At 60.6% G+C, this 27,995-nt stretch overlaps 4 protein-coding genes and 2 non-coding genes across 13 annotated transcripts; 3 read left to right on the top strand and 3 right to left on the bottom strand.

Moving 5' to 3' along the window:
* Nucleotides 1–2,584: 2,584 nt before the first annotated feature.
* SURF6 (surfeit 6) lies at nucleotides 2,585–11,600 on the bottom strand. Of its 3 annotated transcripts, none has more exons than XM_047700836.1 (5): nucleotides 11,388–11,600; nucleotides 9,933–10,166; nucleotides 9,250–9,338; nucleotides 7,947–8,138; nucleotides 2,585–7,736 (listed from the first exon to the last, which is right to left on the bottom strand). In XM_047700836.1, the coding sequence occupies exons 1-5, from the start codon at nucleotides 11,479–11,481 to the stop codon at nucleotides 7,263–7,265; spliced, it is 1,083 nt and encodes a 360-aa protein (XP_047556792.1). In that variant the 5' UTR covers nucleotides 11,482–11,600; the 3' UTR covers nucleotides 2,585–7,262. The 3 variants fall into 3 exon arrangements, with proteins under 3 accessions (XP_047556792.1, XP_047556793.1, XP_047556791.1); XM_047700837.1 differs by having other exon boundaries at nucleotides 2,588–7,742; nucleotides 11,397–11,597; XM_047700835.1 differs by having other exon boundaries at nucleotides 2,589–7,742; nucleotides 11,388–11,597.
* Nucleotides 11,601–13,775: 2,175 nt separating this feature from the next.
* Nucleotides 13,776–21,874, bottom strand: MED22 (mediator complex subunit 22). Of its 4 annotated transcripts, none has more exons than XM_047700842.1 (5): nucleotides 21,754–21,874; nucleotides 21,222–21,375; nucleotides 19,640–19,720; nucleotides 18,698–18,906; nucleotides 13,776–14,750 (listed from the first exon to the last, which is right to left on the bottom strand). In XM_047700842.1, exons 2-5 carry the CDS (start codon nucleotides 21,342–21,344, stop codon nucleotides 14,330–14,332), a joined length of 834 nt encoding a protein of 277 aa, XP_047556798.1. In that variant the 5' UTR covers nucleotides 21,345–21,375; nucleotides 21,754–21,874; the 3' UTR covers nucleotides 13,776–14,329. The 4 variants fall into 4 exon arrangements, with proteins under 4 accessions (XP_047556798.1, XP_047556799.1, XP_047556801.1 ...); XM_047700843.1 differs by having other exon boundaries at nucleotides 21,717–21,838; XM_047700846.1 differs by lacking the exon at nucleotides 13,776–14,750 and adding an exon at nucleotides 15,524–16,304.
* Nucleotides 21,712–24,300, top strand: RPL7A (ribosomal protein L7a). Of its 2 annotated transcripts, XM_047700839.1 has the most exons (9): nucleotides 21,712–22,014; nucleotides 22,406–22,526; nucleotides 22,709–22,858; nucleotides 22,945–23,085; nucleotides 23,281–23,360; nucleotides 23,500–23,630; nucleotides 23,904–23,973; nucleotides 24,102–24,212; nucleotides 24,249–24,300. In XM_047700839.1, the coding sequence occupies exons 1-8, from the start codon at nucleotides 21,727–21,729 to the stop codon at nucleotides 24,204–24,206; spliced, it is 1,086 nt and encodes a 361-aa protein (XP_047556795.1). In that variant the 5' UTR covers nucleotides 21,712–21,726; the 3' UTR covers nucleotides 24,207–24,212; nucleotides 24,249–24,300. The 2 variants fall into 2 exon arrangements, with proteins under 2 accessions (XP_047556795.1, XP_047556794.1); XM_047700838.1 differs by having other exon boundaries at nucleotides 24,102–24,300.
* On the top strand, nucleotides 22,577–22,648 carry LOC125084174 (small nucleolar RNA SNORD24). The gene has a single exon (XR_007122523.1). It is a non-coding gene; the product is annotated as a small nucleolar RNA SNORD24 (small nucleolar RNA).
* LOC125084172 (small nucleolar RNA SNORD36) lies at nucleotides 23,129–23,202 on the top strand. Its single transcript, XR_007122521.1, has one exon. It is a non-coding gene; the product is annotated as a small nucleolar RNA SNORD36 (small nucleolar RNA).
* Nucleotides 24,301–24,485: 185 nt separating the features above from the next.
* On the bottom strand, nucleotides 24,486–27,963 carry LOC125083862 (surfeit locus protein 1). Of its 2 annotated transcripts, XM_047700840.1 has the most exons (8): nucleotides 27,756–27,963; nucleotides 26,994–27,127; nucleotides 26,831–26,913; nucleotides 26,141–26,332; nucleotides 25,380–25,452; nucleotides 25,137–25,299; nucleotides 24,757–24,838; nucleotides 24,486–24,669 (listed from the first exon to the last, which is right to left on the bottom strand). In XM_047700840.1, the coding sequence occupies exons 1-8, from the start codon at nucleotides 27,943–27,945 to the stop codon at nucleotides 24,600–24,602; spliced, it is 987 nt and encodes a 328-aa protein (XP_047556796.1). In that variant the 5' UTR covers nucleotides 27,946–27,963; the 3' UTR covers nucleotides 24,486–24,599. The 2 variants fall into 2 exon arrangements, with proteins under 2 accessions (XP_047556796.1, XP_047556797.1); XM_047700841.1 differs by lacking the exon at nucleotides 26,994–27,127 and having other exon boundaries at nucleotides 27,756–27,903.
* Between the last annotated feature and the right edge of the window lie 32 nt (nucleotides 27,964–27,995).

The following is a 27,995-nucleotide window of genomic DNA, read 5'->3' as shown; positions in this document are numbered from 1 at the left end:
AGTGGCGTCATGGGGAGCAGAGTCTGTGTCATCGGTGTTGTCCTCCTTGTCATCGTCGCTGTCGTCATCGCCTCTTCGTTGTTGGGAGCGGCCTTGTCCTGGGAGCGGCTTCCTCCAGAGTGGCCTCTTCTTGGGAGCGGCCCTGTCCATGGAGCGACCTCATCAGCAGCGGCCTTCTTGGGAGTGGCCTCTTCTTGGGAGCGGCTCCGACCGGGGAGCGGCCTCATCTGCGGAGCAGCCTCGTCCGGAGCGGCCTTCTTGGGAGGGACGTTGTCGGGATCATCGTCGTCTTTTCGTAAGAGACAGCCCTGACCGGTCAGTTTGATTCTTGATGCTTGGCGCGAAATAAAGCTTTGCTTGACCTTCGCTTTGTATCAGTCTCGTTCCTTTGATCATGGACCCTAACAGGGCTCATGAATCTCGTCCCCGTGCACACATGTTCGCAGCAGCAGGTTGTCAGGGGCCGACGGGTAGAAGCAGCCCAAACGTCCATCGACAAACAAACGAGACGCCGTCTGTCCACACAATGGAATACGATTCAGCCATAAAAAGGAATGAAGTCCAGGGGCACCTGGGTGGCTCTGTGGGTTAAGCCTCTGCCTTCAGCTCAGGTCATGGTCTCAGGGTCCTGGGATCGAGCCCCGCATCGGGCTCTCTGCTCAGCGGGGAGCCTGCTTCCCCCTTTCTCTCTCTGCCTGCCTCTCTGCCTACTTGTGATCTCTGTCAAATAAATAAATAAAATCTTGAAAATTAAAAAAAAAAAAAGGAATGAAATCCTGATAGACGCTACAGGGAAGGACTCTCAAAAAACTGGACTCGGTGAGAGAAATGAGACCGAAGGTCCATATTCTGTAATTCCACTTCTGTGAAGTGTCCGGAGGCGCTAACTCAGCGGGGAGAACGCAGGTTGGTGGGTGCTGGGGTGGGAGGGAGGAGGGGAGGAGGAGGGAAGGGGGAGGGACTGCTTAATGGGCTCGGGGTCTTTCTGGGGGTGACATGAACGTCCTGCAGCAAGAGGCGGATGGCAGCCACACAACAGTGTGAATGCACTAGAAGCCACTGAGTCAGGTGCTTTAAACGTTCGGTTTCCTGTTATATGAATTTCATCCTAACAATACCTACTTATTTTTTTAAGGATTGTATTTTTTTTAAATAGTTTTTTTTTCTATCACAGCATAAGGCTGACCTAACAATAGTCTATTTAATGCAACTCAGCATCTTAAAGATTTTTTTTTTTTTTAATTTATTTGACAGACAGAGATCACAGGTAGGCAGAGAGGCAGGCAGAGAGAGAGGAGGAAGCAGGCTCCCTGCTGAGCAGAGAGCCCGATGCGGGACTCGATCCCAGGACCCTGAGATCATGACCTGAGCCGAAGGCAGAGGCTTCAACCACTGAGCCACCCAGGCGCCCCTTTAAGGATTGTATTTTTTGAAAGAGAGAGAGAACAGACAAGAGAGAGCACAGGCAGGGGGAGGGGCAGAGGGAGAGGGAGAAGCCTGCACACTGCTCCCCTGGGGCGTCTTCCCTAGCACCGCAGGCCCGTGTCAGGGGCCGTGCCTCAGTTCCCCTGCGATGCACTGGCAGCCCCCCACGGAGCCCTCCCCACACCACCGAACAGTGCTTCATGTGCCTCCAGAATACGGGGACCATAGGCAAAGGTAAGACATCCTGGCGTTGTGCCGCCAGCAGAACCTGGTGCGTAAACATCCACGTACTCAGTGGCTGTGGGTGATGGCCTGTTACGTGGCAGGCCCTGTCCCAGGAAGGGGGGAGACTCGGAGGCGCCTCCTTGCCAGCAGGCTCTGCCGGACCTTAAGTGCTGCTCCTCTGTCCTCTTCTCCTCTGTGCCGTTGCATTTCACTGCTGACGTTACGCTCATTAATACAAGTAATCTAGAAGCAAAACTTCTGTTTTCTGGGAAGTGTACATGAATCAAAATGATCTGTTCTGTAGGCTTTTGGGTAGGATTCTGTAAAATTTTGGACCTCGTTTTATTCCATCATTATTTATTTTGTGACAGGGTTAACTCTAGACATTTTCTCCATTTCCATTACGAAAAGCAGTCTGCTCTCTCTCCCAAAATCACCTTTGCTAAATTGTATTTCCTAGGATATGATCTATTTTGTTCAGATTTTCAGGCTTTAACCCACTGAGCCACCCAGGTGCCCCTCTAATTTACTTTTTATTTCTTGTCTTTTAACCTAAGTAATAAAATCAGTTTACTCCTGGGGCACCTGGGTGGCTCAGTTAGATAAGCATCTGCCTTCAGCTCAGTTCATGATCCCATGGTCCTGGGATTGAGCCCCACTTTGGCTTCCCTGTTTGGTGGGGAGTCTGCTTCTCTCTCCCCCTCTGCCCCTCCACCCTGCTCATGCTCTCTCTCTCTTAAATACAATCTTTTTTTTTTTTTTTAATTTATTTGACAGATCACAAGTAGGCAGAGAGGCAGGCAGAGAGAGACAGGAGGAGGAGGCAGACTCCCCGCTGAGCAGAGAGCCCGATGCGGGACTCGATCCCAGGACCCTGAGATCATGACCCAAGCCGAAGGCAGAGGCCTCAACCACTGAGCCACCCAGGTGCCCACTTAAATACAATCTTAAAAAAAAAAAAAAAATCAGCTCATTTCTTTGAGCTCAGCCCACCAACTCCAATGCCCCTGTCCGCTTGCTTTCCTCCCAGTTCCTGAGCGACCTTTGAAAATTACTTGAGGGTAGCAGTTTTTATTTTATTATTATTATTATTTGCAACAACTCAAGAAAGTTAACATTGCCTGTGGTGCTCTTCTTTTGCTTAGGGTATTAAGATTTACTTTACAGTGAGTTAATATTCGTGGACTAATTATGACCACCCTGTATTTGAAAATTTGTAGCGCCCACTCTCGGTATACGTCACCCTGCATGGTGTCACACCTCTAGGGATCGGGATTACTCTGTGTCCAGCTGATCTGAATGAACAGACATGAAGAGCTTGAAGGCCATTCAGCCCATCTCCTCTTGCGTTTTGCATGATACGCTCTTCGGTGGACAGTCGCTGAGGATGCTTCTTGTTGTCATAGGAAGCCATCTTACGCTGCTTCAATTCTACTTCCGTGATGACCTATTTTTCTCCCATTCTGAGCTTGTCTGACATATTTTAGAATTTTTTATTTTTTTTATTTTTTATTTTTTAAAATTTATTTATTTTTTTTTTTTTAGAATTTTTTATTTTTAAGTGACTTCTACACCCAGTGGGGGCTTGAACTCACAACCCTGAGATCACGAGTCACATGCTCCACGGACTGAGCCAGCCAGGCGCCCCTTGCCTGATATCTTTCAACCCTTCTGTTGACTCACTATTGCCTCTGCAAGGTCTTTTTTCCACTTTGGGCTTCCTTTAGAGAGGTGATTGGCTTTTGCTTCTGTTTTTTTTAATTCCTGAGGAAATATGTGAGAAAATTCACTGGCAAAAAGCGTTTGATGGGTTCTTCAAGTGCACCTGTCCCTGGCTCTCTCCTTTGCATCGGGTGGTATTTCTACACAGATCTCATGCAAATTCTCACTTGGAAACTCATGACAGAGTAAGGTTCTTCCCGACAGAGGTATCTGCACAGGTCACGGAAGCAGGATGAAACGTGATTATCTTTCAGAGCAACAGGACTTTCCTTATAACCGAGGGCTGGGTGTGTAGCTTCAGCCTTTACACCCCCGAGTCGGAGAGAACAGGAAGCTGTAGGAACAGTCTCGGGGCAATGTCGCGGTCACCCCAGCCCCCCACAGAGGTGCTCCGGCCAGGTGGTTGAGTCTTTGCCCCCATGCCACACTCCTCTTCCCAGGACCAAACTCCCACACGGGCTCCAGCTGCCATTCTGCCCCTCACATTCCTGGAGCTGACACAGGCTTTGCATTTGCCTCTCGGAGCGGGGACTTACGGATCCTCCCAAGAGCTAGGACCAAAGACATCCCCTCCTCACTGCATTTTGCTCCCATTTGATTCCTGCTGGCTTCTGCACCGTCAGCTGCTGTGTGGGTCGGGACCCCAATGCCTCCTACGTACAACAAGATCGTCTTGTTTTCTGTTTTTATTTTCCTAGCTGGCGTTGGTGCCTTGGGAAAGAAGAAATACCAGCTTCGTGCTGAACTCTTCAGGGTGGACGTGCCCTAATCTCTGAATCCCCTTACCGCTCAGATCCACAGACTTGTCACCCACGGCTTGCCGCTGAGAGCCGAGACTGATGTAGAAATGTGTGCCAAGAGCGCTGGCAGCCAGCCTCTGCTCAGGAGGTATCAGCCTCTTCAAAGCACCCTGGCCCTCCCTCCGGGCCCTGAGTAGGTTGCATTTCTGTGACCACTGGAAGTTGGGTGCAGCCGTGGGACTGGTTTGGGCCAGTGAAATGTGAGAACTCGTGGTGCTTGCAGACAAAAGCTTTCAGATCCCACGTGGAGTCTGCCTGTTTTCTTAACTGATGACTTTACCAGTTGAACAGAGCAGTTTCAGGTTCTCCGCAAAACCGCGAGGAGCCGGCTTCCTCATCGCTACATCCATCTCGCCTTCTGATCTCTAGTCCTACAAGCGGAGTCAGACCTCAGCAGGCCCCGAGTACCCAATTACAAGGTCAAAATAGGAAGGTCGAACTCACTAAGTGAACAGAAACATTTGCTGCTTTATATTGGGGGAAAAAAATCAGGGAAGTATGTGGGAGCTGATCCTGGAAGTGCTTGGCCAGAAGGAGGGACGCAATCCCAGATTGGCTGGCGTGTGCGACCAAGGTCCGATGCACTAGCTAGGGAATGAGGACGGATTCAGTGCTCGCCTCTGCTGCCCACACAAAGCCTGGAGTCCACTGAGGTCTGCACTAAGGTACGTGAAGCTCCCAGACACCCCCTGGAATAACAGAAACGTCAGAAATCCCCATGGAGAGGTAGATGCGGAGGAGCCTGGTCATGTCACCTGCTCACCCACCCAGCAGATGGTCAGGGGAGGATCAGGAAGACGCACCTTTGCCACATGCAGAGCTCAGATGCCTTGGAAAAGCAGCATGGTGGTTCCTCTCTGAAGCTGGAACGCTGCTATGAGACCATAACTGAGCTCCCAGGGCCAACGCAGGTGTCACGACCCAACAGCAGAGAACATGCAGCGAACTTTTATTTCCACAGGCCACGTATGCAAGGTTCCCATGACTTCCTGCCAGCCTAGTGCGGTGAGCTGGATGACACGACCCACCGAGGTCTGGAGATCCTCTGTCCCCCATCCCCAGGTCTGGCAAACAGATGCCTCACTTGGGCTACCTGATCGGTCACAGCCCCCTCTGAATTTCTGAACATGCATTAGTTCAAGCCCTGGGGCCCCAAACAGGAGGGAAGGCCGGCTTCCTTCTTCTCAGTCTCACCCAAAGAACCAGTGCCAACGGGAGACTCCTGCTGACCTAAAAACCACCAGAACTTTGCCCCCAAAATGGCTTTATTCGGGAATAGCAGAGAACTACAATTCGGGACATGCAAGCTATAACAAAACCACCATGAAGTCCAACAAAGAAAGGAGAGTTATTTTATGAGGACACTAGAAGGAGCTGTCCTGACCGGAAGACCCTGGGCAGGAGCAGGACTTCAGGGCGAGGGGGGGACCTCACTGGCTGAGCCGCTGGGTTGGTGGATTTCTCATCGGAGATGCAATGTCCCTCCTTCCCTGTTGGATCCGTTGTCATGATTCCCTCTTGAGGGTACATCTCCTGGGGTTTGTGATGACGGTTCTCCCTGGAACAGACTTCTTCATGCGGAACCTCGGCAATCACCTCTTGACTCCAACAAGTAAACCCTGCTGTGGCCAGACAACACGCCTGGGAGGACGCCGATTCCTTGAGACAGAGAGCTTGCTTCGTGGACCAGGCGGTCAGTTCTCTTTGCTGCCCCAGATGTGGGTGGCCAGCCGGACGCTTGTGTCCAGACACAGCGCTCTGGGTCCTTAGATCAGGCTCCCAGCCCGCATCTAGATCTTCCCGATCCACTGGAGTTCTGCCTGGTGTGTCTCGGCCTGAGAGAAACCACCACCCCCAGTGGGCAGATTTCCCCTGGGGGACCCGCAGCTCCGTCACTGGGGGCGTCAGCACCCGTGATGGAGGCGTCAGAGCCCCTCCATCCTCCATCCTGCCCCTCCATCCTGCCGTGACCTACCTCAGCCTCTGTGGTGCTGTGGCCCTCAAGTCCGCTCTGGCCAGGATGGCCACGCCAGCCTTTCCGTTACCGTCGATGTAACTGGAGCTCAGCCAAACAGTTACCAACGGCTCTACTGAGGAATGACTCATGAGCCACGAACCCGGGTCTTGTGTGTCTGCAGTGGTTCTGCTCCCCTGCAGGGGTGTGTGGAATCCCTCCGCCTCTGTGGGAGGCGCGCATCGCCCCGCCGAGTCCTAGCTCCCAGCCGTCCCTGTCTGCCGCCTTCTCCTGCACGGACACCCTCCGCGCGCCCCGGCTCCCCCTTCCTCCCGGCACAGCGCACGCCGCGCTCGTCCTCCGGCCGCCATCGCTCTCTCCCCACCGAACATTTATTTATTTTAGAGAAACAGCACGAGCAGGAAGAACCGAGGGAGAGCACGAGAGATTTCAAGCAGACTCCACGCTGACGAGGGAGCCTGATGGGGGCCTTGATCCGAGAGCCTTGAAGTCCAGACCGGAGCCAAGCCCGAGAGTCAGGCGCCTCTGAGCGACGGAGCGACCCAGGGGGCCCCCAGCGGGCATCACAGTCTTAACACTTCCCGTGTGGGTGTTCGCCTTAAGCTCTAACTCTCGCTGCTCTTGCAAAGACACTCAGGATGACACCCTCCCAGTCACAGCCACGTCGGTCCCACCCTCTGCCCATGGCGAGGCCGGTGCCACTCTGGACTTGGGCTGGAGCAGTTCTGAGCTTCCTCCCTTCCAGGGGGGTTTTGGACAGACACGGACAGTCCCAAAGGCCACACTTTCCCGGCTCATGTCAACACGGGAGGGGGAGGAGGAGCCCGGGAAGAGCCCCTCAACCCTCCAGCCCTCCACGCCTCCCAACCCCAGACTGGCGGGCAGCTTTGTGGCCTCCCAAGAGAAGGCGGGAACCCGACCCGGTCAGCCCCTCCCAGGCTCCGAAGGATCTGGGCCTCTGTTCTCGGTAACTCACCCTTTCCTTCCCCCGGGGGGCGCTGAGTCCTCCCAACCAGCTTGTGGGGGGAGCCCACGGAGCCGCCATCCGCCAGGAGCGCAGACCAAGCTCCCGCCGCCCGCCCACGAGGTGGGAGGGCAGCCCCCCGGCCGCAGGGTCATGCCAGGCCGGCCCGTTCCAGGTCCTGGGGCAGGACCCGGCCCTTCCTGCGGGCCTTCTCCAGGCGCCGCTCGGCCCGGGCCGCCCTCTTCTCGCGCAGGTTCCGCCTCCGCCTGTCCTGCCGCTGCTGCATCTTCTCCACCACGTGGGCCGTGCGCTTCTCCCACCTGCGCCGCCGCTGTGCCCGCCACTTCTCCTTGCGTTTCAGGGCCTCCTGCAGCCGGCGCTCGTCGTCGCGGATGCGCACGCCCTCCGCCTTGTACAGCAGGTCGGTCCACTGCATCTTGCTCTGCAGCTCCCGCGCCTTCCCCTCGTCCCGGCCCCGCAGCTCCTCCAGCCGAGCCTGCCTGGCCTGTAGGCGCTCCAGCAGCTGCCGGTAGTTCCTGCCTGTCAGCGGCGCCAGGTTCCCCTTCAGCTCCCGCCTCTTCTCCTTGCGGCGCTGGGCCTTGCTGGTGGCTTGCTCCGCAGTCACCTCCACCTCAGAAAGAAGGGTTGCGATCCCAGTGAATTACAGCTTTACAGTACCTTTCCTGTGACGCTCACAAGCACCCCAGTGGGCAGGGACTCGTCACACTCTGCAGTACGACCCCATTTTGCAGACGGGCAGCTGAGGCCAGAAGCCACACAACCAGGCACGGGCAGAGCCTAGGTGCCCCCGTGCCATGGCTGCGTCCGGCCTCACCTTATTGAAGAGCAGCCCCGCTGGTACGTCCTCTCGCAGCGGTTCTTGGGGTAGCTCACAGGGCAGATCCACCACCTCCGCCGCCTTCTCCTTTGCTCTCAACTCCTTTCGCTTCCTCTTTTTCCGGTCCCGCTCCTGCTTTCTCCGCTGTCTTTTCTCCAAAGCAGCAAGAGACAGCTCCATGGTTTGGCCCTGGAAGAGGAAAGCAAAACTCACATGGAAGGTCCTCCCAATTTGGGGGGCCCTGGTCTGAGGCGTGGAATCAGAGCAGGAAAGCAAGCGAGGAGACGGCTGCACCGGACAAGGTCCCCACTGACTTCAGTGTGCCCTGTGAAATTATCCATCACTCAGAACGTGAGGGACCCCCAAGAGGACACTAAGACCCCTGAGTAAGAAGTACGGGTTCCCGTCCCCAGGCACATCATACCGGGGCACTTTCCAAACACGGTTATTGTCTCTTCCTCACGGTCACAGGAAACACGTCCTGCAGCATTTCGTAGACGAGGACAGGCTTAACCAAACCCACCAACTCAAAAGTGGCATCAGGTCAGAACGACTCAGTGCCGTGCTGACCGCGGCCCCATTGTGCTAGTGGCATATCTGACCTCTGTGCTCTCACCAAAGAACTTTTCCTCTGCAGGCCGACAAGGGAACCCTACACGAGCCTGGTGCGGACCCGCATGTGGGGCCGGGCCTGGCGCTTGGACCACTCCTTAGAACGATCCCTGGGCTCGTCCCAGGACAGCTGCACAAAGAAGCTCGGGGACCATCCGCACACAGCAAGAGGTCCAGGGCATGTCCCCAGGAAAGGGCAGCTGGAGGCTGAGTGAGAAAACAACAATGCGAGCAGAGAGAGGCCAAGCTGGTGCAGGTCTGACGCTCCCTGTTGAGGTCACCTCAGCTTGGGCCCTCGCCTACCTCACAGGGCTGTCGTGGTGCTGCGGGGATGGAAGCGCTGCCTGGGGCTCGGCAAACCCTGAGAGAAGAGGTTGGGCCTCCCCCCGAGAGCACAAGGAATCTGTAGCCCGGCAGAGACCGTACAAGGCGGGTGGCCCTGGAACAGAAGCTCCCTGAGATGATGCAAACCACAGCTGATCTCTTGCCTAACAAAGTGCCAAGACCCTGGCAGGACCCACTGCAGGGGTGGGAAGAGCAGCTGCGGTCCCTCCTGTAGCCCCACAACGGCTGCAGAGCTGGAGGGACAACCCCACAAAGAGCACCAAGGCGCCTTCTCCTCCAGGCAGAGCAAGGAAACCAGCGCGGTAAACACTGCTCCCTGCACCCCAGCGGCCTCCCTGCTCACCTGGCCCCGAGCCTCCCGGATTTTCTCATGTAGTCGCTGCCGCACGACATCCAGGGCAAACAGAGAGTCGGGCTCTGTGGCCAGGGTTTCTGCAAGGAAAGAGGCAGGGAACTGAGAAGAAACCCCTCCCTGACCATCCCGTCCATTCTCCCAAGGCCCAGCTTCAAAGACTGAGTCTCCACATGCTGCCCACCACAACCCGCCCTCCCCGCCCCCCCAAACGCCAGAGCCTATCCACCTGCAGGGCAGTCCAGGAAACTCTATTCCACCTCCTCAGGCTGGACTGGCCCCCAGGACGTCCTCCAGGACAGAACACCCTTGTGTGGTGTGACAAAACACTTCCTACAGGTCAAGCCGAAGCCATCTCTCATTTCTTCCAACCTCTGCAGCCTGGGCTTCCCTGCGTCTCTTCACAGGTCGGCTCTCGTGACTCCCCTTCACACACCTGCAGGCCGTGAGGCTCTGCAGGGCAAGCTGCTCCAGGTCCTCGTGGGACGTGACCTTGCCCCTCACCAGACCCAGCTGCCAAATGGCCAAGAACCACTACCTACTTCTGGGGATCTCGTGCACCCACGGAGCCCCTGGGGTCTGTCCCCTGAGAGCTCTCTCTCTAGAAAGTCTCAAGCTACTCCAGTGTGCCTAGCACCACGTTTTCTTAGGGTCATCGAGGACCACATTTTCACCTGGTGTCAGCTGGCCCGGCTCCATATCCCCATGTGCTGGGGACCGCGTGGAGGGGAAGGCCTCTCCCTCCTCACATACTGCCGGCTTTCTGGCCCTGGAAGGTGCTGGAGATTCTCCCCCCAGAGCCTGGGTCTTCAGCTCCACAGCCTTCTCCCGCTCCCGTGATTTCTTCTGTGTTTTCCTCCTCTTCTTTTTTGGGGGCCCAGCAGCTTCTGAGCCTCGAGTTCTGCCGGCTGAAACAGAGTTAAACAGCAGTGCAGTCTGAACCTCTGTGACCCATTCAACCCGCAGGAAAGGTCTTGCAAAACCTCTGATCCCAAAAAAGGCTGACAGAGAATCAGGCAGGAGGACCCACCCTTATCTGCAGAGCTCAGACCCACCAACCCTGGAAAGCAAACCGGCCACACATGCCCATCCCTGAAAAACGTCCACACTTGTCCCAGCTCGTGAGAATCCATCTGGATACGCACAAAGACGGCCTCAGAACATCATCACGATGCTGTCTGAGGGAGAAACTGGGGAAACCCAAATACCGTGTACCTACGAGAGCGAGCTGAGGCGCGGCTGCGTGACGACGTGCTGTGCCGCCATCAAAAATGATGACGCAGGTTTCATTTTAACATCAAGTAAGGTTCCCTTGTACAGAGAAAGTGACTACACAAAGGGAAGTGTCCTAATGCGTAAACCGCACCCATAAAAAAACCCTAAAACAACATAAACCTAAACTATACCCAGCTGCTAAAAAGAAAAACTCAATTTTTAAAAATTTACCTTTTCCGCCCTTTTACTTTTTTTGTTTTTTGGATTTCACTTATTTACTTGAGGAAGCGAGTGAGCGCGCATGAGCAAGGGGGCAGATGCAGAAGGAGAAGCAGGCTCGCGGCTAAGCTGGGAGCCGGGTGCGGGACTGGCTCCCGGGACCCTGAGATCATGACCTGAGCCAGGGGCAGGTGCTTAAGCGACTGAGCCACCCGGCGCGCCGGAACTCAATTGTTCACCTTGTGTACTGAACACACGCTTGCTTTGCAGGAGGACGAAGTCGTTTTCTGGCTCCCTGCCAGGCCCCGCCACTCGCCTCCACCCGGCCCGGGCAGCACCCCCGGCCGGCCAGCCTGCTGCACCTGCCTGAGGGGCACTTCCCCGCCACGCCGCCCGGAGGCATCCCGGTTCCCTCCTGACCTCCCTACGCTGCCCACTCTACCGGGCACCTCCTCCAAGCCCCGCAGGAGCTGCCCGCCGGGGAGCAGACGGAGCGGGGTCCCCCGGAACCCCCAGGCCGACCCACGACAAGCGGGGAGGCAGCGGCAACTTGAGACACCCCTCGTCTGCCTTCCCAGAACCTTACGGGCTTGTCCCCGCACCTACACGTCTAACCCAACGCAAGGCTACGGGGTAGCGTGCGGGGCACCCCCCGCCCCGAGCCCTCCCAGGCCCGACGCCCGGCGGCGCGTTACCGGGCGTGCGCTGCTGCGGCTCCGGGCTGGGCTGGCGGCAGATCTTCCTGGCCAGACCCTGCAGGTAGGCGTCCTTGGCCAGCAGAGAAGCCATGGCCGCGCACTCCGCGGCCCTCCTCGCGCGGCACACGCGCTTCCCAGACACCTCGCGACCCCCACAGAGCGGCTACCGCCGCGCCACCCACGCCGGAAACCGCGGGTTGCGCAGGCGCCGCCGGCCGAGCGCCGAGCCGCCGGCGCGCGGTGCTCGATTAGCCAGGCCTGGCCCCGCCGGAAGAGGGGCACGGGGCGGGGCGCAAAGCATTGTGGGCCCTGGGCGCGGACGGGGAGGGAGCCGGTGCTCCCGCCTCTGCACCTCAGCCGCGGCACCGCGCCGCGGACGCTGTAGGCGCTCGGCACCGGGGGGGGCGACAGGCCCGACCGGCCGTGGTCCAGGCCTCTGGGGACTCGAATCCCAACCGGAAGCTGGCGAGAGCACCACCCCCCGCCCCACATCCCCGTCCCTCAGCGCGTCTGGGTTTGACGGTTAAAACTGACGGTGCTGGGACAGGACGGGCCCTCCGACGCCCTGTGCGGGGCGCGGTGTCCTCGCGAGTTTGCGTCCCGGGGGCGCCGGGCAGAACGCAGCACGAGCGCAGCGTGAGTCGGGTGGCGGGGGGTGCTCAGAAGAAAGGCCCGGGAGGGAGGATGCTGGGGCGCTCAGGGAAGACCCACCGGGATGTCGCTCTGAACAGAGCTGAGACTTAACTCACGGGGTGGGGGGGTCGCCTGGGGGCTCAGTCGGGCGAGCGGCTGCCTTCACTCCGCTCATGACCCGGGGTCCTGGGATCCTGCCCCACGTGGGGCTCCCTGCTCAGCGGGGGTCTGCTTCTCCCTCTCCCTCTGCCGCGCGGTCTCGGTCTAAAATACGCAAATAAGTAAAAACTCAGGAGGGGAGGGAGAGGAACGTTCACCATCCTGAGCCTGGAGACCCCTGCGCCTGGTTCCTTAACTCATGGCAGTGACAGGCTGTGACACAACTGGGGGCCCTTTGAGGGTTGCCTGGGTGTGAGCAGGGAAGGGGACCTTGCGATGTTCCGCAGGGGAAGCGGGACCTGGGGCTTAGATTTGTAAATCACCACCTCAAAAGCCGTTTGAAAAGGCTCCTGATAAGTACGTTTGAAGCAGTAAAGATTTAACTTTCTGCCGCTCATCGGTCATGGGGTGCCGTTTTGAGGAGAGGATGGCTTCGTCCTCTTCCCGCACGGGTTTTCGGTGGACACAGTCTGATGTGTGTGCGGCACGCTCACTGAGCCGCCTGCACCTTCTTTCTGGCACTGTCAGTTTTAACCATCAAAGCCAGACGCGCTGAGGGACGGGGATGGGGCGGGCGGGGTGGTGGTGGCTGCTCTTTCAGTGGGACTTCTGGCCCCCGCAGTAAGTCTGGGCTTCTCTCTTCTCCGTCACCATCTCCCAGGAGGTCTTTGACGCTCTCCTGAGGTCTTCCCTGGACAGGGAGTGATGGATGCAGCAGAGTTGCCACAGGGCGGGGAGAAGAAAGTTGGGTTCCACGTGCAAATCTAGACTGATGGGCCTTACTTTTCAGTTACCTTTGCTGTGAGGGTTGTCTAGAGGGTCTAACCAGCTGATCTACCTCTTCCCGGAAATCCTGTCCTCCCAGGAGTTTGGGAGCCCCAGATGACAGGCCTTCCTCCTACCCACCTGCTCCCTCCTCCCTGGGCCTCGCTTCCCTTTTCTGTCAACTCTGACTGCACAGTGACCCTCCTCAGGGCTCCTGACTTGGTACTAATGACTCCCCCGAACTCCAGACACATCTCCATGGGTATGTACAGAACCCCGCCTCCCCCACTGCCTTCTCTCTCTCAGTTTCGGCCACTCCGGCCACTCCAAGCGTCAGGCCTTGAAGCCACCCTGCCTCCCCTCATTCCCCACATCCAGGCCTTGAGCAAATCTTTTGGCTCTCCCTTAAAAAGTATACCCCGGGGGCGCCTGGGTGGCTCAGTTGTTAAGTGGCTTCCTTCCACTTGATCCTGGGGTCCTGGGATCGAGCTCCACATCGGGCTCCCTGCTTGGCGGGAAGCCTGCTTCTCCCTCTCCCACTCCCCCTGCTTGTGTTCCCTCTCTCACTGTGTCTGTGTCAAATAAACAAAATCTTTAAAAAAATACCCCGGGGGTGGGGGGGTCAGTAGGCCGGGCAGGTGTTGATGTCTGTTTCCTTCTGGCCCCAATTCTTTGTCTCTCTGCCCCCCCACCCTGTTCGTGCACACTCTAAAATGGATAGATCTTATTTATTTACTTTTTAAGATTTTATTTATTTATTTGACAGAGCACAAGTAAGGAGAGCAGCAGGCAGAGAGAGAGAAACAGGCTCTCTGCTGAGCAGGGAGCCCGATGTGGGGCTCGATCCCAGGACCCTGGAATCATGATCTGAGCCGAAGGCAGAGGCTTAACCCACTGAGCCACGAAGGTGCCGTGATAGATCTTTTTTCAATAAATAAATAGCATATCCAGAACTGTACTTGATGCACTCCAGACCACCACCCTGACCCTGTTCTGGATTTCAGGACTAGAAGAAAGTAGAGTAAATGCAAGCACAATAAAGACGAGTATAAAAAGACATTTGGAGAACAACCGGGGAAGTCAGTATGTGTCACGATCCCAGATGACATTGTGGAATGAACAATCATTCCGTCGGTTGGGCCCAACGCTGGCCTTGAGCCCCAGAGAGTGTCGGTTTTCTTAGAGAGGCGAGCGGGCCCGTGGTCCGAGGGGTGGGGTCATGAGGCCTGCAGCTGCCCTTCGTGGGGTTTATAAACGAGAGCGCAAGTGAAGGTGCAGAAGGTGAGTCCCGAAAAGCATCTGTGTGGGTGTTCTTTATGCGACCTTTACACCCTCACCAGGGCTTTGAACGGTCTCAGGGTAAGACTCGTGGGACACAGGTGCTACGACTGAGGACCACCTAGTACTTTAGCGACGTGGAGGCCACTGCGGACCCTAACACATGGAGCTTGGCCCGGGTCACGGAGACAAAACCTGCTGGAAGCAGGCTCCAGGGGAGCTGCAAACAGCCCGTTTGTCCAGTGCGTTCTGCTGCCAGGGCCGCGGGCTGGAGCGGAAGAGGTGGCAGTGGAGAGCTGCCTCGCTTTAGGAGGGGGAGACCACTTCATTTTCCAACGGGAACAGCGGCCCGAGCCCAGGAGAGCGTCACACGGTGGTGCAGAGATCCCGCTGCTCGGGTGTTTGAAATTGGAAGACTCGAAAGCCCAGCACCAGGTTTGGTCCACTCCTTCCAGCCCTTTCCCCGCACGGGCTTCACTGGCTGTAATCCCTTTGTCCTTCGTCAGCGTTAAATACAAGTTCTTTCTGCAAGGAAGGTGCTTTGGAAGGAGATCATCACCTACTTTCTCAATGGGAAAACAACTTCCCCAGGGCACCCCAGAAAACCAGGACCAGAGCCAGGGCTGGGCCCCAGGCCCATGCTCCAACCTGCACGGTGCCTCTGCTTGGCTGTGGGGGGGTGGGGGGTGGGGTGAGGTGTCTCCGGGACCCAGCATAATTCAGCTTGTGTGTGTCCCCCTTCCTTGAGACACTTGTGGGCTGTCACCTCCCCACATACCAGCTGATGTCTCCTTCACGAGGAGATAAGGCCTGCTGGTGATGGCACAGGGTTGAAGTCCCGGTTCTGGTGTGATTCCCCAGCATTGAGCCTTGTGCGAGGCACTGGGCCCAGCATTCCCTGTGGGTTGAGTCCTGATTTCTGCCGCTTCATTCCCAGCTCCGTGACTGCAGACACAACCCTTCAGCCCCTTCTGAACTCCCCTGCTCCGCCCAGTAGCGCAGGGCACCACAGCACTGACTCCGGGTGCGATGAGGACAGCAGGGCCCAGAGACACACACCTGGACTTTGTAACGTGCAGGAATGGCAGTGGCTTTTCAATCACCAAATGTTAAGGACCTTCCGGGTCTCTGGCAGTTCTAGACAATGGCAATGCAGTGACGGTCCCACACTGACCACATCCCTGCCCAGGCCCAAGGCTGTGCAGTTAGAGCCCAGAGCCGCTCTCCCGGCAGCCGGTGGGAAGCCAAGGGTGGCCCCAGGGTGGGCCAGGACTCACAAGAGAGTGCCAACCGCTGCAAACAGGCAGAGCTGTTTTTATTCAACTGTTATTACAAAACTATCAAAACACACGTGGCAGAAATTAGGAAGGTCCCAGTCCTTGCTTCCACAAAAGCGGCAGGCAGATCTCTCTCCCTGCCGCCACAGCCCTTGGGGACAGTCAGCTAGTGTAGGGACCCTGAGGACAAGGCAGTGGGTGTGGCTCTGCACAGGAGACCTGCCCTGGGAGGGAGAGTCTGGACTTGGCCAGTATGGTCCACTCTGAGCACCACCCCACAGCTTTTAAGTAGCCGCACATCCTCCTGGCCCACTCCTGGGGCCAACAGGACTATCCAGGAACCTTCTGCCCAGCAGGCCAGGAGGGTCATGAACAGAGGTGACCACTCGGGAGGTGGGCCACCTTGGAAACGGCTGGGGGAACTACCCGCCCCCCCCCAACGCTCCTGGCAGGGGGTGGGGGGGTGGCAGGCCCTGGGCCAAAGCTCCCAAGGAGCCCACCACAGCTGCCCAATGGGAAGCAAGGCTAAAAGAAGCAAAGTTGTGGCGAGCCCGGAGGGGACACCACACCTCCTCAGAACCTAGGGGTGCAGGGAGGGGAGCACTGGGAGGCTCAGGCGTGCTCTGTGGGGCCAGGGCCGCTGGCATGGGAGTGGGCAGGGGCCGTAGCCTGCAGGGGGCCAGTGCTGGGCTCCGGGGACGCCAGCACGGGGGCCGAGCGGCCATCAGCGGAGTCTGTGTCGAGGTCCAGCCCCCGGGATGCTTCGCACAGAGGCCGGCCGCTAGCTTCGCCAGGACTCCAGCTTTTCCACCACCAGAAACCCAGGGAGAGACAGCAGCGGGCAGAGACGGGCGGAAGCCAGGGCGGGGGGCAGGGGCAGGGAAGCAAGACAGAAGCAAAGTTAAGAAAACACAGACCACACCCCAGACCTGCCTTTCCCTCCTCTTCTCTGTGCTAGTCCTCTCCAGGCACGCCTGGCTACCAGGGCCACGTGGGGCTGCCCCTGCTTCTGGGTCCAGTACGGCATCCTACCGGGCGCGGGGCTCCAGGACCAGCCTCCAAAAGGCTGTGTGGCCCTCCCGCTGACCAACCAAGTGTGTTTCACAGCTGAGTAGCCGCAAGCTTGAGCCAGCCCGTCCCACCGCCTCCCATCCTGGCTCCAGATGCTCCAGAAACAAGCGTCTGGAGCTTGCTATGGTCTCTTCACAGTCACTACACTCTGCGAGGACCCCAACAGCAGACCCTGTCTTGTTCCTAGTTTCTCTGCTCAGCAGGACCTCTGCCTGCGTGAGGGGCAGAACCAGGGGCCCTGGTGTTCCGTGCTGCACCACCGTACCAGCAGGATGAGAGGCCTGTAGGCCTCCGAACTCGGTCTCCCTGCCTCTGACTGGGTCAGCAGCGCTGGCCTGGCTGCATGGCAAGACCTGGGTGGGGATGCAGGGGAGGGGCGTGGCTCACCAGAGCTGTCCAGGGGTGACTAGAGCCCCGAGGTCCCACACCTATCTGACCCCAACCTCACTCCCTCCCTTGCTCCTGCCTTCGGGGGTTTGGGCAAGGAGTGGCGTCCCAAGGAGAGCAGAGGGCGAGAGGCAGAGAAAGAGCGAGTCGTGAGCAGAGAGCAGGTGAGCGCGGACACGGGCATGCAGAGCACAGCAGCCTGTGTTAGGGGCTTCCGAGGAGGGGGCACAGCCTGGCGGCCGTGACTAAGTCCTGGCCTTACACAGTAAGCCTCCCAAGGCCCTGGGGACAGCAAGGAACCCCCCTGGGTGAACCAGACACTGGCAGGGCAGGACGTGGGAAGGCTGGCACTCGGGGCCCTGGGTTCTCTAGTCTTGTCAAAGTGACTTTGGGCATGTCCCTCCCCACCACCCCAACCTGGCCTTCAACAAGAGGCAGAAATAAATGCTTGTCTTGGAACCACCCGGCCCCCAAGCCCGGCCCTTGGGGGCGACAGGAAACAAACACAGGGACGCGAAGGGATTCTGCAAAATCCACGGGGCTGTGAACCATGTCCCCTGGCATGGTCTGAGACACAGATGGCACACCCACCCCAGGGACCCACTCGGGACCCTTCTCTGAAGGCCTGGTGTATACGAGGTGCTCACGTGTTTGCTGGGCCGGTGGGTATCAGGGACCAGAGGTGGCCTCAGAACCCTCTGGAAAATCTAGAACCGCTCCAGCTGGACAGTGGCACTGTCCTTCCCACAGAGGCCAAGAGGGCCAGGGACAGTGAGGTCCAGCCCTGAGTACAGGGTAGGGAAACCAAGGCGAGACCACAGACCATGCTGGCTCTGGGCATCTGTGGCCCCAGCATGGCCTCTGTGGGGCAAAAAGGAGCATCTGAAAGCCACCACAGGAAGGACGTGTTTGTCTGGGCAAGGGCATGGGGGACACTGCTCCGTCTGAACTGAGACTTCACTTTCTGTGCTGATAGGGACAGAGGTGCGAGGCCTCCCTGTCTCCGGCCTCAGTTTCCCTTGTGTATATTACACCTGGACTCTCGTTCCTCCGGACCCATCGCACTCAGATGACTCGGGTCTCAGGATTCCAAGTAGTGCACGAGAGCTGGGGTGATGGGTCTTTCCCACTGCCATATCCCTGGGGCCCAGCATGGGCCTAACATGTAGACAGGCTCTGGTCTGTGAACCAGGCTGAGGTGAACAGGAACTCGGTGGTCTGGGTACCCCAGGCCCAGCTTTCGAGGCCATCCTCTGCTCGGGTTTCTTCCTCCTTCCCAACCCCCCCCACCATGGACCCTGACACACATGCTGAAGGTCTGAGATGCCCACACGGAACGAAATCCCTAGGCAAGCACCGGCACCCTGCCCATTCTGGGCATGAGCCTGGGCTGCCAGGGAAGCTAGCCCGGGCCTGGTGGGAATGTTTGAATAGCTAAGAGAGGTGCGCAGGCCCAGAGTGAGGCAGCAGGCAGCCCCAGCAGGAATGCTGGCTCTGCCCTCCCCTCTGGGGCTTGGCCCACCCCTGAAGTCCTGTGATTTTCATCCCGCTGCCGGGGGCCTGGCAGGCGGCGTCAGTTGTCTGTCCGTCACTCGCTCTGACGTGCGCTCTGCTCTAAGACCCGGGCACACATCTGTGCCAAGAGCAGGAAGGGTTTGCAAACACGGGGCCTTCAGGGCTGCAGGCTGGGCCGGGGCCCCCAGCTGTGCTCCGAGCAGGGTCCAGCCCTATCGGTACCTGGACGAGTAATACTCCTCCTCCAGCTCGTATAGGTCGATGGAGACCTCATCCCGCAGGGCGATGAGCTTCCGGTCGCACTCCTCCTGCAGGGCTCGCAGCTGCTGGTTGCGCTGGTCGATGGCCTCGTTCACGGACGGGAAGTCATTGAGGATGAGGAACTGCTTGAGGTCAGACACCAGCTTCATCAGGGACTCACCGGCTCGGACCTGCGGCCATCAGAACCCGTGCAAGGTGGTGAGGGAGGCGCAGCAGCCTTGCCCCCGGGCGCCTGGTGTTGGGCGCAGCTGCCATTTCCTCCTCTGTCGAGTGGGACTACAGCACTGACCTTCACCGGGTCGTGGCAGAAGCAAGCATGTGAAGGACAGGGTCCAGGGCTCCCACCCTGACTTCAAGACGTGCTTCGAAGGCTGGCGCCCCCAGCTTCCCAGCCCCCCTCCAATCACTTGCTGCCTCTGTAGGGGTGCTGACCTCCCTTTACACGGGTTATGCTTCTCAAAGCCACAAGCTCCACAGCTAAAACTACCGTCCCGTGGGGCGGCTGCCGGTGCCCCTCCTCGGGGGAGCGAGCAGGCCAGTTGGGCATTTCCTGTGACTTGCACCCGAGGGCACACATCCATGGAAACGTTTGGCCCCTGTGTTTGTCCCGTGACATGAGGAGGAATTAAAACGCACATCTTGGTCTGTTCGGCAATTTGCTTTTGCTTTCGTGATGAATCTCCAGGAGCTTTGCCGTGGGCAAGCAAACGTCTGCCCCTCTCTAACCACTGCAGGGCGCTCTCTGGGACACACGTGGCTGGCTACCCGCTGCCCCTCGCACAGCTGCCAGCCAGCCCTCCTCTTGAGGGGAGTCTCCCGAGAAGTGGTTTGCCCACCCCCCCCCAAAGGTGGGACCACAGACTCCTGCAGTCTGGGCCCTGCCCTTTCCACCCAGTGACTCACAATGTTGGCAGCGCGAACGTGCATCTCGTAATTGTCCTGCTCACCCTGAGTGGCCCTCGACACCTGTGTCTCGTCCTCGATCTGGAGGGCAGACAAAAAAACCCCAAATTGGCAGGTTCCCCAGCCCGGGGCACTGGCCCACTGCAGGTCACCCACACCTGCTGCCTCCTGCCTGCCATCCACTCTGCCTTCTCCACCGTGCCCTGCTGGCCAGATCTGGGCTGGCCTCATGCCTTCCTGTTCTGTTCTCATGCGCTCTGATGGGCACTTTCGTTGGGAAAATGGATGCCTGTGGACCCTGACTCTGTACCACCTGCAGGGAAGGAAGTCTAGGTCACGTCTTCTTGCGGGTGTGGAGCCCTCTTAGGTACAAATGGGGTCAGGAGCTCAGACGCGCAGTAAACCGAGCTGCTGAATGCATACAGACACGATGTATGTCTTCGGAGCCACTGTTTCCTGAGCACTTTCCAGACTGCCAGACACCATGCTAAGGGCTCAACCACAGTGATCTTGTGGAGCGTCATCCTGGGTCTACAGGTGGGCAAAGCCGAAGCCGGGACCGCTCGGAGTGCGCACCCCAGGTGTCTCCGACGGTAAATGGAGGAGCCTGGGGTGCTGCTGCCTGGCCTGGCCCGAGTGCAGGCTACTCACTTCCGCCCATCCATGTGGACAGGGCTTCCTTACCAAGCCCAGGCTGGGGACAGGGCACCCTAACGTGAGGAGCTGGGTTCCTGGGTTCAAATCCTGGCTCTGACGGCTGTGAACAGAATGACCTTGGCAAGTTACTAAGCCTTCTGGGCCTCATTTCTGCCTCTAGAAACGAAGAGGACAGCAGTACCTGCCCCACAGAGCTCTTGTGAAGGATAAATGTGATGGGACACGGTAGCTCTCACGACTCGGCATGACACAGGCATGACACAGTGAACGCACGCTACGTACAGGCTAGCTTGCTTCTTCGCGGCTCTAACCGTCCCCCAGGCCTACAGCAGCCGCAAGGTCCCCCTCCACTTGCTGCGGGGCAGCCCGCCAGGCTTGGCAGACCCGATCCTGACCTGTTCTCACCACCCGGAGGGGCCTTCCCCAGCTTTTCTCCCTGACTGCGCTGGCAGGACAGCAACCGCATCTGAGCCGGCGTCAGGCCCCATGGCGATCAATCCATCAATGGCTTTACACAGTCACCCATTCACCAGGGGGGCCTTAGAATGCAGGGGAAACGGAGGCATGGAGAAGTGCGGCTTCCATCCAGACCCGTGCGCGGGTTACGTGGCGCTGCACAGGGCAGCCTGGCCATCTCAGCAGGGTCCCTAACCAGCTGGCCCACATATTTACCCGTTGCCCTGTTTGCTACTCCCCACTCCCCTGCTGCCCTCCCCAATATTTTCCCCGAGCAGACAAAGGCCTGGCCTGTGCGTTCTCTGCCCGGGGTCACCACCAGGCACCGAGCACCTGCGCCCTGAGAGCAGACCCCCACCCTGTGACCCCTGACCGCAGCGGGCGGCCACCGAGCTCACCGCAGGCCACACCCTAAGCCGCCCCCTTCCCCTGGTCTCAGAGCGTCAGGCGCCGGCCTGCGCGCCCCCACCTTAGCGGTCTTGATGATCTCGGTGAAGTTGTCCATGATGGACTTGACGTCGTCCTTGAGCCGCTTGTTGTAAGACTGCAGCAGCGTCTCCTTGCTCTGCGGCAGGGCTCTCTGCTGGGCCATGGCGGGGCCTCCGGCGGCGCGGCGGCGACACCTGGGAGCCACGGTCCGGCGTGAGCGGAGCCGCCCCCGGCTCCGCAGAACCGCGACCTCAGCGCGGCCTGCCGTGGGACACACCCGTGCAGCCGTGGGCTCCCAGGCCCGACCGGTCAGCGCCGCGGCCCGCCCTGCGCGTCCGCCGGAGGCCTCCCTCGGGTTCCGCCCCCGCCGCACCCCCTGCTCCAGGCCGGGACCACCCTCCCCCCCGCCCCGCGCCGGGCGCCTCGCGGCCGCGCGCCCCGGACAGACCGGCCTGGGGCCTGCACGCCGCCGACCGACCGAACTCGGAGCCCGGGAGCCTCTCCGTAGCGGGGGCGCTGGGGGAGGGGGTCACACCTGAGAAAAGATGGCGACCCCGCCCCGACGCCCGCACCTGGTCCGCAGAGCCCGGGGCGACCCGGCTGGGTGCAGACGAGCGCGCTGCCCCCACGGAAGGCCTGGCTCCCCGCCGCCGGTTCCGGGCCGCCAAGCGGCCGCGCTGAGGCACCGCCCCCGACCGGAGGCTGGCGAGGGCAGTCCTGTCTCTTTAAGTTCGAAATCCCGCGCAGGCGCCAGTTCTCGCGATCTCCCAGGTCGCCTACATATTACCCACAATTCTCCGTTCTCTCTCTCTCTTCTTCAGGAACGCAAGATGGTGAGTGGCTTCGCGGTGGGCTCTGTCGGCCCGGGGTCCGGCTTCTATCCGCGGCCATCCTCTTCAGCGCGGGGCTGCGCGGGGCTTTCTCCGCCGTCCCGCGCTAGGGCAGCCCCGCGGGGCCCGGCAGGGACGCCCCAGGCCGGGTGTCATCCTGGCGGCTGCCGGGAGTGCGGGCAGGAGGGCCCGGGCGGGAGTGCAGCGCCGCAATGCGGGCCGCGCCGCAGCCTGGGGGCCGCCCCGGGGGCCTCGGCTGTGGGTTCCGCGCCCGCCGTGCTCTTAGGGGCGCGCAGCCCGGGGACCGGGCGGGCTCCGGCTCGGCCCGTGCGCGGGGTCGCCGAGGCCGGCGGCGACGCGCGGCCCCGGCCCCAGCGCGTTGCGTCTCGCGCAGCCGAAGGGGAAGAAGGCGAAGGGGAAGAAGGTGGCCCCGGCCCCCGCCGTCGTCAAGAAGCAGGAGGCCAAGAAGGTGGTGAACCCGCTGTTCGAGAAGCGGCCCAAGAACTTCGGCATCGGTGGGTGCGCGCGGCGGGCGGGCGGGCGGGCGGGCGGGGGCGGCGCCGGGCGCAGGTGATGTGAGCGGATATTTGCTATCTGAGCCGCGTGACGACGCGCAGCCACCAAGATCGCTGATGCCCCGGCGCGGCCCCGGCGCGGCCCGGCCGCCCGCCCACCGCCCCCGCGCGCCGCCCCGCAGGTCAGGACATCCAGCCCAAGCGGGACCTGACGCGCTTCGTCAAGTGGCCGCGCTACATCCGGCTGCAGCGGCAGCGCGCGATCCTCTACAAGCGGCTGAAGGTGCCGCCGGCCGTCAACCAGTTCACGCAGGCCCTGGACCGCCAGACGGGTGAGGCGCGGGCGGGGGCGGGCGGGGGCGGGCGCGGACCTGACCCCGGGCGGACCCGACCCGGCCTGACCCGGCCCGGCCCGCAGCCACGCAGCTGCTCAAGCTGGCCCACAAGTACCGGCCCGAGACGAAGCAGGAGAAGAAGCAGCGGCTGCTGGCCCGGGCCGAGAGGAAAGCGGCGGGCAAAGGCGACGTCCCCACCAAGAGGCCGCCCGTGCTGCGAGCCGGTGAGTGGCCCTCCGCGGGCGGGCGGCGGGCGGGCGGGCGGCGCGGCCGTGATGCGAGCGTTCCTTCAGCTGCAGCCGCCGTGGAGAGCGAAACCGAGCTTTTTAACCCTGAGCCGCAGCCGCGCCGAGCAGGGCTGGTGTGGGCCGGGTGTGGGGCGCGGGCGGCGCGGGCGGCTCACGGCGGCCGTGTCCTAGGGGTGAACACGGTCACCACGCTGGTGGAGAACAAGAAGGCGCAGCTGGTCGTGATCGCGCACGACGTGGACCCCATTGAGGTGCGGGGGGCGGGCGGGGCCCGGGGGGGGGGGGCGCAGTTCTCCCCGGAGTCCGCCTGCAAGTGGCCGCCGCGCCCCGAGCCGGCCCTTCCCCGCTCCCCCCCTTGGTCAGAATCCGCCCGGGGACGCTGCCTTCCAGCTGGTGGTGTTCCTGCCCGCGCTGTGCCGCAAGATGGGGGTTCCCTACTGCATCGTCAAGGGGAAGGCCAGGCTGGGGCGTCTGGTCCACAGGAAGACGTGCACCACGGTCGCCTTCACGCAGGTCAACTCGTGAGTACGCGCGGGGGCCCGCTCCCGGCAGCCCGTCGGGGTCAGTCACTCCCTGCCCCGGGTCCCTTAATCCCGAAGGACGAGACACGCTGCCTTTACCTTGCGGGGGAGATGCGTGCCCGAGTCTTTGCCGATGATGGCCACGAATTTCTTCACCTGAACGAGCCATGTGGTCGCGTCATATCTGAGGCAAAGGGCTCGGGTTGGGGCGGACGGGGCCCTCGTCCCTGCTCTCCGGAGGCGTGGTGACCCTCGTAACCCCTGCCTACTCAGGGAAGACAAAGGGGCTCTGGCGAAGCTGGTGGAGGCCATCAGGACCAATTACAACGACCGGTATGACGAGGTAAGCGGCAGCTGGTGCGGCGCGCTGCGCACGGGCAGTGGGGACCGGGCGTCCTGCCCGACAGGGACCTGGAGCAGCCTGGTGGGCGGCCGCGGGAAGGAGGCCCCGCTGACCCGCTGTCCTTGCAGATCCGCCGCCACTGGGGAGGCAACGTTCTGGGTCCGAAGTCGGTGGCTCGCATCGCCAAGCTGGAGAAGGCAAAGGCTAAAGAGCTGGCCACCAAGCTGGGCTGAGCGGCCACCGAGTTGGGCTGAGCGGCCACCGAGCTGGGCTGAGCGGCCGCGCGCTGTACAGAAAACTAATAAAGTTGTCTTTCGGTCCCTGTGAGTTGGCGTTTGTGGTGGACACGGGCCGTCGTCTCACTGTCCATTCGGGGCGGTGGCAGGCGTTTCCCAACCCAGGGCAGGTGGGGGACCTGGGGGACAGTCGCGAGCACATCGCCGCGACCGCTCCGCGGCACGAGGCACCCGAGCGCGCTGGCCGAGCGCAGGCAGGGACGCAGGCAGACGGCGACGGGTGCGCAGCAAAGAGGTTTATTTACGCCGACAGACCTGACCCCGAGTAAAAACAAAGCTTGGAAATCGGGGACTCCTGCCGACCGCGGCCTGGGCACCCACGACCCGAGCTCACGGGCCAGGAGTCCGGCGTAGGAATTTCTTAAGCCACAGGTAGGATGTCGCTGCACAGAGTCCGTACCTCGGGTGGAAGAGCGAGACCGTCAGGGTCGGGGTGGGCAGGGGAGGGGCAGGGGAGAAGCAGGGGCAGCCGGAGACCAGGACCCACCAGGTGACGATGTACTGCATGTGCTCATTCCTCAGAGTGACTCGGGTCTGCCCTCCAACGGGTCCCCCGGGGACGCTGCTCCCTGCAGAGACCGTGGGCTCCGTGTCCATGATCACGGCCACCCGCTGTGCGTCCCCCACAGCACACTGGCCAGCTCCTGGGGCCTTCCAGAGCGCCCGAGAGCTGTCGTCTCCGAACCCGTAGCCGGCCCCGTGTTGCCTTCCTCAGTCCCTGCCGCACCCCACGCTCCTCCCGCCCTCGCTCCAGTGTAGCCAGCAGGGAGGAGGGGAACGTCTGGGCAGAGACGAGGGCAGGACCAGGTATTACAGACGCGACCTGCCCCTCTGGCACCCCTCTGGGGTGGGCTGGGCACAACGTACGGAAGTCCGCGTCAATGAAGATGGGGTCTGCGCCTGTGAGCCTGGCCATGGCCTCCAGGTCCCGGTAGTGCCAATGGTTCCTTTCCGGATTGTTCTCTGGGACAAAGGGCTTCCTGGTCTCCGTCAGCCTCACCATCCCAACTAGGTCGACTTCTCCCTGGATCTGGAGAGGGAAAAGAGATGGCGCTTCAGGGCCTGTGGCTTCTGGAGCGCCTGCTCACAGGGAGGGGTCACACCCGTTACCTGGCCTTTCTGCCGAGTGTCAGGGTTCACCTTCTTCTTGGGGACAAACCCTCTGTTGACCAGGATGGTGACTCTGCAGCGACAGAAGCAAGCTCTCAGGAGGGGAAGGGCTCTGGATAAGGATCGTCACTGGTCGTCCTTGTGAGCACAAGGATGGTGCTGGGGAAGAGTCTAAAATGGGACAGGCCCCCCGTTCCCCGGCCCGGTCTTAATGACAGGACCGCCGGCTCTCTAAAGACTGATCTCCAGGGCCCGCAGCCCCCATCTCTGCTCCCCTCTGTGCCTCGCCCAGTGCAGCGTCCACACCCTGACGCCCCCAGCAGCAGCTGCCTTGTATACCTGCCTCCAATACCCACTCGGGGTGGCGGAGAGACCCTCCCAGACCCAGAGCTGGGAAGCTGCTCTACTTGGTCTTGCAATGCCCCTCGCTGGACTCGTTGCCCGCCCAACGCCAGGCCAAGCCCGAGTAGTCCCCTGGGAATCCTTCCCTGATCCCACCCCCTCCAGGCAGAGCTGGCCGGTTCCTTTCCTTTACGAGCCCCCCGTCGGGCGGCACCACAACCACGCAACGCGTTGGCCACGAGACCGTTTCTCCAGAGTGGCTGATGTCCTTCGCCTCCCCAGACACAGCAGTGGCTCAGAAGCAAAACAAACTGGCTTAACAATGTCGGAGGTGCAAATTCCAAACTCTCAAGGAATTGAACCTTCCTGCGTATCTTGGATTTCCCCAAGGCTGGTGCATCCCTGTGTGTCCCACTCACCCCAGGTCAGTGCAGTGGAAGGGGGTGATCACGTAGGCACCGCTCTCAGGTGAGGAAGAGAGACGGCCAGCCTCCCGGGCCTCTCGGGCCGGGTCCACCATGGTCCGAGGCATCATGTACAGCTCCTTGGAGTGGTCAAAGTGCCCTCTGACCCTCACTGGCCTGTACTCCAGATTTTTCAGCTCCATTGGGCTACGTGGGAGGGGGGAGAAGTGAGGGTGAGGCCAAGCCGGGCTGTACCCCGCACATCACAGACGTGGCATGCGCATTTGCTCCCCTAAAATGAAAGCTCTGCCGACCGTATCTGCCCTCCAAGACAGTGCCTCAAAATGAGGAGGCAGAGGCAGTAGAGTCATTCAGGGCACTTTTTCAAGATCATCCTCTCAAGTCAGGACACAACATGAGGGCGCACTCTCCCTCACCCACCAGGTTAGAATCCTGCTATAGGGGCCGTCCGCACTGGGGGATCCTCAGGTACAACACGTCAGGAAAAAAGGTAAAACTCAGGATCAAAAATATTTTTCTAAGTATTAAGTATCTCAGGCAGCTTCGCAACGGTGGTCAGGAAGCCCAGTAGGACAACTGGTTTTGCGCGCCCCCCGCCACCCCCTGGTCTAAGGGTCAGGATCACAAGCAGAAGCCAAGCCCCACTGCTGACCTCAAGCCCGAGGCGGGCAGCCACACACTCACTCTGCTGGCAGCGGGACGGGCTCAGCAGCAACTCTCGACTCCAGCTCTTCGATCAGCTTCAGCTTCCACTTTCGACGCTGCACCTGTGGAAGCGGCACAAACGTGAGCAGATGGCGACAAGGTCAAGCGCCCAGCGCCACGGGAACTAGAAGCCAGTCTTTACCTGCCATGTCCCCAGGCCAAAAGCAGTCACAGGAATGAGAAGCAGAAACCAATGGAGGAAGGAGTCCTCTTGCGCTCTCGTGGCAGGTGCCTGGGCTGCAGAGCTGCCCCATCTGCTTGGCCCCCAGGCCAACCCTAGGAGGTTCAGGACACCGGCTCGGGGTCAGAAGCCCTCTGCGAACAGAACGGGAGCAGCCCATTCCTCAAGGAGACGCCGCCTCTACTGCTGGAGAGGGAACAGACCACAGGCTGCGGCACCCTCTGTCCAGCCCGGCTCCTACACCGGGGCTCGGTAGCCGGTACGCTCAGCGGATGTTTACCGACTAAATACAAGACCTAGGGCTCAGTCCCGGCCGTGCCACCAACCGCCACCCCGGAAAACAGCTCTGCCTTCCTCACGAGCTGCGGTGAGCTCCACCAGGACGCACCCGCGCAGACCGACCGGACAGGCTCGGGGAGAGCGGCTCCAGGAGCACTCCCAGCGGCCTGTTTTCCAGCGCTCGGAGACGGAGACGCCACGACGCACAGGAGAACACACTGCAGCTGCCGGAGTGTGACGGGCCTCGCGGACGGCGAAGAGGCAGGCCCCCAGCGGACTCCCCAAACCCTCTTCTCCCGGCACAGCGTCCCCCGCAAGCCACGGGTCCCAGACCCCTCTCGGCCGGGTCCGGCGCTGGGAACCGCGCACTTCGGTGCAGAGCGCGGGGCGGGCGCGGGAGCCGCTCTTCCCGGGCGCCTGGGGCTCACGCGAGCGAATCCTCACCTGGGCGCGGGGGCACCGCAAGGACGCTCCTCCTGACCGCACGGGGCGAGGCCTGCGGAGACGGGGGCAGCGGCCGAGCTCGCGCCAGCCGGGGCACGGGCCCCCGAGCCCACCCGACACAGCCGCGCGCCGCGCTCACCGCCCCCGGCCCCGCCGCCCGCAGCCCCAGCCACCGCACGGCCGCCGCCATTGCCCGCCGGCACTTCCGGCCCGGAGGCATGTGCTTCCGGGGCGCCGCCG

The sequence above is a fragment of the Lutra lutra genome, chromosome 13 (genome assembly GCF_902655055.1).
Source record: "Lutra lutra chromosome 13, mLutLut1.2, whole genome shotgun sequence".
NCBI classification, from domain to species: domain Eukaryota; kingdom Metazoa; phylum Chordata; class Mammalia; order Carnivora; family Mustelidae; genus Lutra; species Lutra lutra.
Note: the sequence above shows the minus strand (reverse complement) of the source record. Positions and strands in the feature narration are given on the sequence as shown.

What these genes read in the sequence shown, in the direction of transcription:
- SURF6 (XM_047700835.1), bottom strand. Translation starts at nt 11,481, where the DNA reads ATGGCTTCTCTGCTGGCCAAGGACGCCTACCTGCAGGGTCTGGCCAGG. An exon ending in TCCGGGAGGCTCGGGGCCAG is followed by an intron (nt 8,139 to 9,249) that starts GTGAGCAGGGAG and finishes TTCCTCTTCCAG; the next exon opens with GGCCAAACCATGGAGCTGTC. An exon ending in CGGGGCTGCTCTTCAATAAG is followed by an intron (nt 7,743 to 7,946) that starts GTGAGGCCGGAC and finishes CTTCTTTCTGAG; the next exon opens with GTGGAGGTGACTGCGGAGCA.
- MED22 (XM_047700842.1), bottom strand. Translation starts at nt 21,344, where the DNA reads ATGGCCCAGCAGAGAGCCCTGCCGCAGAGCAAGGAGACGCTGCTGCAG. An exon ending in AGATCATCAAGACCGCTAAG is followed by an intron (nt 19,721 to 21,221) that starts GTGGGGGCGCGC and finishes TCTGCCCTCCAG; the next exon opens with ATCGAGGACGAGACACAGGT. An exon ending in ACGTTCGCGCTGCCAACATT is followed by an intron (nt 18,907 to 19,639) that starts GTGAGTCACTGG and finishes TGATGGCCGCAG; the next exon opens with GTCCGAGCCGGTGAGTCCCT.
- RPL7A (XM_047700839.1), top strand. Translation starts at nt 21,727, where the DNA reads ATGGCGACCCCGCCCCGACGCCCGCACCTGGTCCGCAGAGCCCGGGGC. An exon ending in ACGACGTGGACCCCATTGAG is followed by an intron (nt 23,361 to 23,499) that starts GTGCGGGGGGCG and finishes GCTGCCTTCCAG; the next exon opens with CTGGTGGTGTTCCTGCCCGC. An exon ending in GCCTTCACGCAGGTCAACTC is followed by an intron (nt 23,631 to 23,903) that starts GTGAGTACGCGC and finishes CTGCCTACTCAG; the next exon opens with GGAAGACAAAGGGGCTCTGG.
- LOC125083862 (XM_047700840.1), bottom strand. Translation starts at nt 27,945, where the DNA reads ATGGCGGCGGCCGTGCGGTGGCTGGGGCTGCGGGCGGCGGGGCCGGGG. An exon ending in TTGGCCTGGGGACATGGCAG is followed by an intron (nt 26,914 to 26,993) that starts GTAAAGACTGGC and finishes CCGCTTCCACAG; the next exon opens with GTGCAGCGTCGAAAGTGGAA. An exon ending in ATGCAGTACATCGTCACCTG is followed by an intron (nt 24,670 to 24,756) that starts GTGGGTCCTGGT and finishes CTTCCACCCGAG; the next exon opens with GTACGGACTCTGTGCAGCGA.